Below are 12157 nucleotides of genomic sequence, written 5' to 3' on the forward strand. Positions count from 1 at the left end.
TCGCTTCAAACTGAGAAACACGCTGGCTGCTCACAGTTTATTCAGGAGCTGTGCATGTGTACAGAGAGGGGACGCACTGCGCTCACATCACAGACACAGCCATTCAGGGTTTTTTTTTTTTTACAAACATAGAAGTACTGAGATAGATTGCGTCACTTTGTAACTTTTCATGATTGAATGTGACACTTTTTTGTGAGTCATTATTTAAACCCAAGCTGGTAAACTAATCAAGACTTGTGTCGGAAAGTGCTGAGTGCGCTCCCTGGATGCTTTGGGTGAACAGGTGGCGCAACCTCCGGTTCCATTAGTTTGTTATTAGGGTCGGACGCAGGCAGACAGGAGTTAACGCACCTCAGCCTGCTGGACCCTGAGCATTCTAGAGCTGCCTGTGGGTGAGAGCAGAGCGGCTCAGCTTCCCCCTTGTTAAAGAGGAGACATTTAACAAGGAGCTGTGATGCCAGTGGCTGACAGCGACATGGTAGTGGAAAACAGCCACGGGTTATACGAGGGTAAAACCCCAAACAATGCCGGGAGTGAGGGCATCCTCCCGGCCTCCCTATGCAGTCCTGCAGCGGACATCCTGAAGAACTTTTACCACACCAAGCGGGTCGGGAACTATCTTATTGGGAGGAAGCTGGGGGAAGGATCGTTCGCCAAAGTTAGAGAGGGTCTCCATGCCTTGACAGGGGAAAAGGTAAGATGACTTCTGAAGCCCAAAAGATCAAATCCAACTGTTTTTGTTAGAATTATTGTGTTACTAAAATGGTATTTTTTGGTATATTTTAATGTCTGTTTCTTATCACTTTGCATCTTGAATGGATACGCCTAATTTAGTCTACTTCTGATAGAGTTTCATGTAAAAGGTAACTTTTAAAGTGCACTTTAAAGAAAGTTAAATGAGTATCTGGACTTTTAAGCCTGTATTCTAACATGCAGCCTTAATGTCAATGTAGCATTCATAAATGATGTGGTTTTATATTCCATTTTACTAACGGTCAGCAACGGTCACGCCTGTTTGAGGCTACATTTTTTTACTACTGCATGCCAAGCACAAAGAAAGGAAAAGACCTCTAAAGCACATTAATAACAGGTCTCACTGATTAACCATTGCTTTCTAATTATTCAGAGAAACTGATGCACCTTGTTTGTCTTGAGAACCTTTAATAAGCTCATGCGGCATCACCAGCTGTTGAATGCGCAGCAGGGCTCGCTTTCTTGCCAAGCTCCAGTGACAATATTTACTTTCAGTGTATTAGAGAGAGCCAGAGAATGCTGCATGGCTTTGCCCAACATGTGCTGGTTGGATGGATGGCTGTGCGCAATGTGGCTTTGTCTGCTTCTGCTGCTGCTACTGCTGGTGATCTCACCACTGTGGGCGCACAACCCCTGTGATAGGGACAGAGAAGAAAATTGTTCGGCCTATGGGGGAGCAGAGCTGCTACTTGCATATGAAATCATGTCTTTGATAAATGGGCTCCAGCCTCATTATGATTCTGCGAGCACAGGGGCTTTGAAGTGGACCACCATTGGCCACTGGTTTTCTTTGTCTCCCCAAGCTTTTTGAGGAGCAGCTAAACCATTTGCATATTGGAAAAACAATCCCTTTTCATATGTATCCATACATGTAAACCTATTTGTGATTATGTGTCTCATGGAATCACTGAGATTCACATGCATGTTAATGAGTTGCTGGTCTTGCCTCCCTCCCACACTGTTGCCGTGAGGAGAAAAGAAAAGCACCTCTCCTTTCTCTTACTCTGCTTCCCCTTACTCTCTTTGTTGAGGATGATGCAAACCCTGGCAATCACATAACCAAACACAGCATAGACTCAGCCGCTCTTTACACTCTCTCTCTCTTCCTTTTAATGGGATGCAAGGTCCAACAAGCAGTGGGAGGGAGAGGGGGGCATTGGGTTTATTTAAGTAAAAGGGTAGTCATGAGGAAAAGAAATGCAGGAGGACTCCCAGGGCCTTTTTTTAGCATCACTCGAAAGTCAGTGTGGAGGTGAGGATAAGGAAGAGTGTGTACGCAGGGGGTATGAAAGTAAAGGGAGGCAAGGCAAGAGTGGTGCTGTCTTGGTCAGAGGGCTTGGGAGGTCATATACACGTGTTTTGATGTCTGTAACCCACTTTCCCCACTGTCCTCCCCCACCACCCCCCTTTTTCTGTCTGAGGGGTGCCTGAAAAACAACCCCATAAGCCCCCTGGCAGGGTGCACCCCTCCCCCCTTAAGAGCACCCCCCACCCACCCCTCCTCATATAGGCAGGCCTACTGTAAATACAGTGGCCCATCCCCCCCACATATACCCCACACCCCATCTCTTATCCACTCTGCCTGGCATAAACACGGGCCATTTATTATTGTGCCATAACGGCTCAGCAAACACGCAAACACACACACACACACACACGCACATATGGCCAGTATTAATTAGCAGCTGTAAAAAGGTTTTCAGAGGTGAATCAATTATCAAAGATGAAAGCATGAAAGTAAAAAAAGCAAGACAAGCTGAAGGACAGAAGAAAGAGAAGACACACACATCCACTGTGGCCCATCACCATTTCATTAATGGATATGGTGATTAGTTTTATTGGTCATGCCTTTCCATGTCTGTGCACTCTCCTTGAGATGATTTGCTATGTATGATAGCCATGCTCTTGAACCCAGTCTAGACAGAATTATAAGGAGACATGGGGACGAAAGGACAGAATAAGGTAGATGGGTATGTTATTGAATGTAATTAGCCACAGAGGAAAGCAGAGTGTTTATCATTGAGAAGGACACAATCTGTGGCTGTTACGAGGAGATTTTATAGCTTCTCCAATGACATGGCAAAGGCACAGACAGAACATGGGATGGGTAATAAAAAAAGCATGTCTGCTCAGAAATGTTCTCTTCACAGTGTTGGAACTGTTGAGAAAATGAGGAGGGCCTTTATTTATCCTACTGCATTTGCCACTCTTCCTTGTGTGTTTAGCTGTGACCCTGTAGCAAATGGATGAATAGTAACTGCCCATATGGCCTCAGTCACTTTTCAACAGGGGAGTAACATTTGTGTTTTCCCTACTTTATAAGGGTTCAGTAACCCTTCTAAGTCACACATGGTGTATGTACACACACCTCCCCCTACTGCAGCCTCAGGGACATATAGAGCCACTTTTGCCCCACACTGGGAGCAGCTGCAAGGGAGAGGTCAGTGTCGAGTGTCGAATGTATCTTGCAATGCAGACTGGCTGACCCATCACCTGTTACACTACAACACTGAAATCCTCCCTGGGTACTATACTGCTCATTTCCCCACGGATATTATTCACATAAAAGTTTCAAGCAAAACTGTAGATCCCAATGCAGTGATCTGTGCAAAAATATAATCATCAAATATGTTTTAATATTCCCAGGTGGCAGTGAAAGTCATTGATAAGAGGAAGGCCAAGAAAGACTCATATGTGACCAAGAACTTGCGGAGGGAAGGCCACATCCAGCAGATGATCCGCCATCCCAACATCACTCAGCTGCTGGACATCCTGGAGACGGAGAACAGCTACTACCTGGTAATGGAGCTCTGTCCCGGTGGGAATCTTATGAACCGCATCTACGATAAGAAACGGCTGGATGAGAGGGAGACTCAGAAATACATCCGGCAGCTGGTGCTGGCTGTGGAGCACCTGCACAGGGCAGGTGTGGTACACAGGTAAGCAGAGGAAGTTAAAGTAATTTTGAAACTCCTTACGAGTAGAATTTGTAAAAATGTTATTGAAAATATTGACAGTGTGCCATCCATAGCACTAAGAGCTTTACTGTGTTTATGGGTTAAAGCTGACTTTAAGATCTGTGAGTCAGACATGATCCTCTTTCTCAAGTATGGGTTAAGTCCGTATTGTGCACATAACTGTTAATCCACAAATAACCAGCTTGTCTTTCGAGTAACTGCTGCGTGAACCTGCGAAGAAAGTTGTAAAACATAAAAAATAAACACATTTAATATTAAAAATGCAACAGTTCACTTTTCATGCACCATACACATCCCAGTGTTTATTTTACAAACACTATTGCATGTAATGAAGTGTTTTTGATTTCATTTAGCGGAATACAATACATAAACTGTATCTTTATGTATACAATAAGTAATTTTCACAAAGCTCTTCCTGGGAATATCTAATTTATTGTTGCTCAGAGCCTGGGAACTGAATTTCTATCATGGTGAGATGGCCTATGTAGATAACTGTATAACAGGATTTCTAAGACTGAGGAGGGGATTTGAAGACACACAATAGACCCTGAAAATCAGCCAGCGTGACCCACATTGGCGTCAGGGGGGCATGTGTTGGTGTCGGCGGGGGGATTTAATGTCTGTTGACCTCTTGTACATTGTTTGATGAGGACGGCATGTATTTGCTGCCTGATATAAATGCTGACACTTTGCAGGCATTGATGTCTCATGTTTCACCTTATCTTGCAGGGATCTGAAGATAGAAAACCTCCTACTGGATGAACAGGACAACATAAAGCTCATAGGTGAGCCTCAGAAGCACTGGCATTTGTCTTTACTACTTGGCTGAAACTTGATGAATTTCATAGATATCTGCAAGTAATAAATATTTAAGCCATTAGTGCAAATTAAAGAGCTATAAATTCAGAATAATATCCTCAGCTGGCACATGTGGTGAGGAGCCGTTAAACATCCCGTTAACCCTCACAGGCTCTCACCACAGTGCTAATGTGCTTCTGTTTTTGTGTGGGACATGTGATGAGGCCACTTGTTTAATGGGTGGGCAGAAAAGCTAGCAATAAACCCAAAAACAACACTCACCCCACTTATTCTGATCCTTAGATTTTGGCCTCAGTAACTGCGCTGGTATCTTGGGATACTCGGACCCTTTCAGCACCCAGTGTGGAAGTCCAGCATACGCCGCCCCAGAGTTGCTGTCCAGGAAGAAGTATGGGCCAAAAGTGGACGTCTGGTCAATGTGAGTTTACCATTCTCATTAGAAATCAGTCAAATCAAATATTACAAACAAAGTTATACTTGGTTATTTAGGGTGATATATATATATATGTACTGGGCACTAATGTTCCTGTGTGTCTTTTCTACACTTTAGTGGAGTGAACATGTACGCTATGTTGACTGGGACTCTCCCATTCACCGTGGAGCCCTTCAGTCTTCGAGCATTGCACCAGAAGATGGTAGACAAGGAAATGAACCCTTTACCTCCTTCACTCTCTACAGGTTAATACTCGCACAGATCACATGACTCACCTTGCAGTACAATATGCAAATACAGAGTCAATCCTTCCTGACAATAAAATGTCAAACTATCATCTCTTATACCCTTGAGATAGTAAACACTATGGCCCGCTGAGTAGACAACATGTTCTAATACCCCTGTACAAACACTCCTTAAAGAATAAGTGATATGATTAGATGAGCTGAATGTACAGACGGCATGTAATTGCAAGTCATAATTCATTTGTGAGAGGGAGAGAATGTCGACATAAAGAACAAGCTGTCAAAAGAATAATGCAAAAACTGTGGTTACATTAATATACAGATACTGCAGCGAGAGATTGAAAAGCTGTGGTTGTTTTTTGCCAGTGGAAATAAATAGCCGATTCCTTGATAGTGAGAAACAAAAAGATCCATGCTGTTTTGTTACTGTTTCTTGGCTTTTGTCTGGTCACCCATTCGCCAAGCTGTCCCTTTTGTTAAGTATCATACAACTTTAAAAAAAAAAAAAAAAAAAAAAAAGAGAGACAAAGAAGAAATGCTTTTGAAATAAAAAAAAAAAAACGATGACCTCCTTACAGTTCTATAATTCTGAATTCAAAACACTGCTCTAGGGCTGTTAACTCGTAAGTGATCAAACAGGATTGTCTAGCAACCAATCTGTCATCTGAATGGAAATACTTCTGTATGCAAATATAAATACTTGTGTTGTGTGTGTTGGCACATAAAAGTGTTATGAAACATACTTTGTCATTTGCATACAGAAGTGTTACACAACAAATATTTCTGTATTTGCATATAAAAGTGTTACAAAACAAATACCTTTTCATTTGCATACAGAAGTGATACAAAATACTGAATTTAGATTCAACAAATATGAAACAGAAAATTCTTTATTGTACATCTCTGGTATGGGTATGCCTTTATTATATAAAGTAATCTTAACAGAACAATTTCTTTATATATGTTTATTATATTTGTTTTTGTGTTATGATGATCAACAATTAGGTAAAAATAAAAATGAAATTTACAGATATACTTAAAACATATGGTAAATAGAAAAAGATTCCAGGCTTAAATGAAGAGGTGTGTTTTGAAAATGGTGTTTGTTCAAAAGTAATAACAGGCTTTATCTAACCTTTCTGGCTAATCACGAGTTTGAAAAAAAAAGTTCAACGTGCAGAGATTTATTCAGAATTTCACGCACGGAAAACTACTGACTTCATAGTGGTTTGACTTTAAAGATCCTAGCGTCACTGGAAAGGCTCATTCAAGTTAAGTTACCATGCTCAACCGTAAATAATAAGAAAAATACTGTGTGACAAGGACTGTTTTCAATCCAAGAAAGGGGGAGAGTGAAAACCACAAGAGCAGGAAGACAGGTGTATAAATTACTTCAATGGAAGTGTTGCTCATACTGAAACATGTTACAACAATGTCAATTGCTAATATGCAAAGTAGGAACCTGCTTAACCTACTTAGAGTCTGCATGCCCATGTTAATCAAACTCATGACACAAATGTCACCTCTTGTTGATCTGTAACTGCAGAGGATGACTATGAAGTTTGTGGTTCATGGGTATGTGAACTATGTCAACTGAAATAATTTTTTTACACAGACCATAGGATTTTCAAGGTTATAAGATGACAGACTACTGAATATTATCAGAGATTTAGCTATAAACTGAATAAAGCGTGCTTCTTTTTTTTTCTCTCTCCAGTCATCTGTTGGTGTCAAGCTTTTAAAAATGGTATTTTTTTCCTCTTAGCTGCCATTTGTCTTCTGAAGAAACTTCTCGAACCAGATCCAAACAAGCGCCCAAATATTCACCAGGTGATGGCAGACTCCTGGCTACAACTGGCCAACAAAAACACAGGGGCACCATACCTCAACAGGTGAAAACAAAACTCTACATATTTAACAATACATTTTGGTAGCAAGAAAATTAATGATTACATTAAGTTATTTTATTTTTTGTATTTACAAATGAAATCTAAAAATTAAATTTAAACAAGTAAATGTTTTTGTAGTCAATTTTAAGCATTAACGATTAAATTACCTCTCTCTCTTTAGAATCCACATAGAGGAAATAAACCATACAGTGTTGCTACACATGACAGAGAAGATGGGTTACAAACACAGTGAAGTGCTCAGCGCCGTCCTCACCAACCGCGCTTGCCACACTTTGGCTGTCTACTTCCTCCTCAACAAAAAAATGAAGAGACTCTCCAAAGAATACAGGGTAAGAGGATCAGTTTACACCTGTTACATGTATTTGGACAGTCTGTGAAGAATGTACAGAATGTATCCATGTCACTTAATACAGGACAAATCGCATGTCCTTGCAAACTATACATTCACACCTCTATACAAATTATTAGACCAGAAAGATTTAAAGCGTTGGATGAATTATGAGGCAATTAAATTAGATGCACTGAGAGCTGCTATAATGTGCTGTTTACTGTGACTGTGACAGGAAATGCAGTTCCAGGAGAAAAAGAAAGGAGAGAAGGAGAAAAATGAATATTTCCAGACCCAGTGGAGGAAACACGTCGACAAGCTCACCATCCCACCGAAACAGACGCCCGTCTATCTGGCTGTCAGCAAGGGGCCCAGCAAGGAGAAAAAGCACAGAACAGGTGAGGAATCATATGGCAGTGATTAAAACAATGAATAGAATTGTACAAAATTATTTAAAGTATATAAATATACTGTTTTATTTATGTTATTTTATTTACCTTTATTCACACAGGGTAGGTTGACTGAGCATGCATGTTCTTGTACTGCAACGACCTGTATCACACATACGTAGTTACCCAGCCATCCATCCATCCATCCATCCATCCATCCCTTCTACCATCCACCCATTGTCTGTCTGTCTGTCCATCCATCCAACTGAGAGGAGACATCCTGGACAATAAGCCAGTCAATCAAAGGACATACACACAAACATTTCTGTTCTATAACTAATGGAGAAAATTTAATAACTAAATATAGGCTTTCTGGAAAAGATTACAAATATATTCTAAATTGGTGATAAAGAGAAAAAAGTTGATTTTTTTTTTTTTCTATTTAAACGATGAAAAGTGATAGAGTTTTATGTGTAATAAAATTGAGTTTATTATGAATTACTTTTAAGTGATGACAAATATCTGTGTATTAACATTGGTATGCAAGGTTAAAAATGAGAGAGGTTTCTTAAGGTAAATGATTGCATAACAATTTGACTTAAATGTTGTAGAAGAATCCTATAGGGTAGAATAGTTCTAGTACACTACGTTCTGTACATAATGTCTCTATACTTTGACACCTGTATGTAATATGCTCTCACATTATGAAATCTGACAGACTCATGTCTTTGCTGCAAGGCTTTATATGTCAGCGGCACTGAACCAAAAGTGCGATGTTCACATAATTATTCTGTTAGAATACAAAGCAGAGGATTAACACAAATATTACGCCTGATAAAATCTGTACAGACTAGTTACAAGACTCTTATTTTCTCCTCAGGTCTATTACGTGCCATAACTGGTGGCCATCGTAATTCACCCCTGGCTCCACCAGGCACAGTCGCTTCTTCCTCCATGGAATATCTAGAGATCCATCCTCTCTTTCCCAACACACCGCAGCAAAGGAGGCGCTTGGCTACACTCCCACAAGTTAATACAAGCCCTGAACACAACATCCCTGCTCCACCAGCACCATCGCCAATCGGCATGCATTCCTTTGGGTCCCTCTCCAAAGCAGAGCAAATTGAAGACACCCCGGCTTCACCCTGGTACAAGCTAACCAACGGGACGCTATCCCCGCCTCGTCACGTCTCAGCCTTCCAACCGGACTCCTCTTATTTGAAGAAGGCCACAATCCCCAGTCCTCCAGTTCTCATTGTCAACCCACAGCCCAAAAAGAGCAACTCGTCTGACTGGTGCGGTGGTTCCGATACAAGTGGCAGTCCCCCAAGTACTATAGGGAGCCCCCCAGGAGGCTCTGCTTTCAGCCCTCCAAAGTCAGCCTTCAGCCCGCTTAACCCCACCTCAGCTTTCAGCCCTCCCTCCAACAGCGGCAGCAGCGACCCCGACAGCCCCACGCACCGCAGCAAGTTCCCTTCCATGGGGATCGGACAGATTTTAAAGAAGAAGGTCCAGCTGCAGCCGTTCACATTCCGGCCAGAACAAGTCATTGAGGAGGTGGTGTCCCCGCCTCCCTACCCCATGCAGACTCTCCTCTGTGCTTCAGGTGCACTAAAAACCCTCTGCTGAGGGATATGAGGCAAAAGAACAGAAAAAGAAAGACAGACAGACTGAACTCGAGACCTCTCTCAACAATTAACATACGTGAGTTGGAGAGGTCTTCCAGAGCGGCCTTTTGAACTGTGAAATGTCCTTTTATTGTGACTGAGCCACTTTTCATGACAGATTAACCATTTAAAAGTCATTAAAGTCCTTAAAAATGGAACAAAAGGGGTTTGAGTAAGAGTAAGTCATAATTAATCTCTTGTCACCGCTCTCATTATGTAATAAGAGGTGGTGACACTGAGAAAATGAGATTTAAAAATGATCCCTTAGCAATGACTAAACCTCACTGTGTCCTAGATACACAGTGGACTTAGAACATCACGTAATGCAAGGTGCGCACATAATCGCATATACGTACATACACACAGAACACTGTATTATAGAGTTAAGAGATACTCTCTTATGTAATTATGCTGTAACTGGTTACTAATTGAACCGAAAACTGATTCACACCAGCTAACGGACCCCAACTCGTACCCTAACCCTGATTTAACGTGTAAATGTTTTGTCTCTGTGAAAACTCTCATAAGATACCCACAAACTTCCAGTCAGCTGGCACTGTATCCTCAAAGCTGACTGGTTAGAGAAGCTCACTGCACTATTCTTGAAACCAAAACCTATAGTAACAAGAGTGTTTGCCATCCTTTACCTCACTGCATTATTCATACATTAATGTAACAGCGGTCGATTGTGACATGCTTGTGTGGATTTTGCCACCGTGTTGCAGTGTCTGAGCATTAGTGCCATTAGAGTGAACACGAGAAAATAGACATAGGTAGCAAGAGTAGATCCATACTCCCACTTTTTTACCGTTCTAATAAAAGCATACTTCAACACTGATAACTCACAGTTCTAACTTTTTATAGTCAAGTGTTACATCACCTCTATGATCCACAGGGAAACTAAAACTGTGAAAGTTGTAGTTATGACTTTCTCACAATGGGATGTGTCTGTTCATAGTCAGTTTTGAAGAATAAAAAAAGAAAAGATAAAAAAAATAGAGCATCAAAGCCTTATGAAACTGATCAACCTCGCCATAGGCTGAAGGTATGAAGAACTGCTTGGTTCAAGTAACATCCATGAAAATAACTCACTTCCTTTTGTCTTAATGATGTAGTTTGTGCAATAGTCTTAAATGTTAACTGCAATGCCGAGTATTTGCCAACAGCTCTAATGAGAGCAATGTGAAAATTGTGCTTGTAAATAAGATTACGACTCCTGTGTTCCTGTCACTGGCACCGTTCTGTACAAAGGGATTTCTACAAAATCTATTGAGCCAAATCTTTCACATCATTGTTACTTCTGGAAACTATTCTGACCCTAGAAAAAGGCTTCCACCGGCGCAAGAGGCTACTCACTGTTAGGATAGAATCTCTTCCTGTCAAGATGAAAAGTTGCATGCAATGTTTCACAAGTCAAACTGTTTTGTCACCTTTTTGAAATGATGTCTTTGTACCTTTTTTCTTGTTGATACTGAGATTGATACAGACTCTGGGGGTCTTTTGTAAGATTTTGTAATGGATGGTTTTGTTTGAGTGTCAAGAGATTTCTATGCTGTATAAAGTATTTTAAATATTTATACTGAATCCATTATGTGTCTGTCTGGTCCTTTAACCACACCTGTTTGCTGTCTGGCTCCGTTCATGCACACCATGGACTCTGCACACATGTCAATATGTAACTTTTAATTAGTTGAAGGTATTTAGACTCTTACTTTATTAATTCCACCATAATCCACTGAAACCTTGTTCATTTATGCATAATTTACATAAAGCCTGAAGCGTGTATATTATTCCTAAAACTCCCAGTTCCTCTGGAACTTCTTTAAAATTGGTCTTCCTGCTATAGAAGGGCTTGTGCTGATTTATGACCACACCTCTGTGTGCCAATTGTCTCACATACCAAGTGCATTTCCCATGGGACACCTGTGGTGGGTGAAAAAAAGAAACACCCATGCAACAGCTGAGGAACCCTTAGTGCTGACACTCCGACATATATCACTATGCCTTGTGTCACACACAAACACACTGTAGACACTAATCTACTCAGCTGTGGCCCCCCTACCCGGTCCCCATCATAAACCTCTTTGGGTGACACTGACGAGACAAAGAAGGGGGATCACCAAGCTCTGAGACAAACACATCAATGCACAGGACAACATAAACAGGGCTGTCTGATTAAACCAGCGTGGCTAAGCTGATAAAAGCCAAAGGGCAAGAGTGGCTCTAAAATGCATTAGAGTCAGAGCCTTTTGTTTATCAAAGACATGCAGACAGTTACTCAAAATCCCCAGGCGGTCTGTTTGAGACAAATAGGCTGTGGCAAAAAAAGATGTACCTTAACCACGTTGGTGAGCGAAAGGGTTGAGCAATCCACAGCCCAAGTAGTGGTGACTTTACCTCAGGTATGAAGAACAAATGTGACAGAGAAGATCTGCTAAGCGATAACAAATTGAGGAACAAATTATTCTCAGTGACTGAAAAGACAACATTAGAGGTTATTTAGATGAATCATGGATGTGTTTACAGAGGATTAATTTATTATAATTCAGATTTTAATCACTCTACAAAATTGGCAAATAATGTAAATCAAATATAACACTTCTTAAAACACTTCTTAAAGATTGCTCTAACTTCC

The 12157-nt window shown here is 41.0% G+C and overlaps 1 protein-coding gene across 2 annotated transcripts; it reads left to right on the plus strand.

The window, feature by feature from the left end:
* On the plus strand, nt 1-11106 carry hunk (hormonally up-regulated Neu-associated kinase). Of its 2 annotated transcripts, none has more exons than XM_030154679.1 (9): nt 1-694; nt 3400-3692; nt 4461-4516; nt 4833-4968; nt 5101-5228; nt 6994-7120; nt 7299-7467; nt 7702-7864; nt 8736-11106. In XM_030154679.1, exons 1-9 carry the CDS (start codon nt 455-457, stop codon nt 9482-9484), a joined length of 2061 nt encoding a protein of 686 aa, XP_030010539.1. In that variant the 5' UTR covers nt 1-454; the 3' UTR covers nt 9485-11106. The 2 variants fall into 2 exon arrangements, with proteins under 2 accessions (XP_030010539.1, XP_030010540.1); XM_030154680.1 differs by lacking the exon at nt 1-694 and adding an exon at nt 839-863.
* The last annotated feature ends 1051 nt before the right edge of the window (nt 11107-12157 follow it).

This window comes from Sphaeramia orbicularis, chromosome 14 (genome assembly GCF_902148855.1).
Source record: "Sphaeramia orbicularis chromosome 14, fSphaOr1.1, whole genome shotgun sequence".
Classification (NCBI taxonomy): domain Eukaryota; kingdom Metazoa; phylum Chordata; class Actinopteri; order Kurtiformes; family Apogonidae; genus Sphaeramia; species Sphaeramia orbicularis.

Coding starts and splice junctions, on each gene's coding strand:
- hunk (XM_030154679.1), top strand. CDS start 455: ATGCCAGTGGCTGACAGCGACATGGTAGTGGAAAACAGCCACGGGTTA. Junction 3,693..4,460: donor AGGGCAGGTGTGGTACACAG/GTAAGCAGAGGA, acceptor CTTATCTTGCAG/GGATCTGAAGATAGAAAACC. Junction 7,121..7,298: donor GGGGCACCATACCTCAACAG/GTGAAAACAAAA, acceptor CTCTCTCTTTAG/AATCCACATAGAGGAAATAA.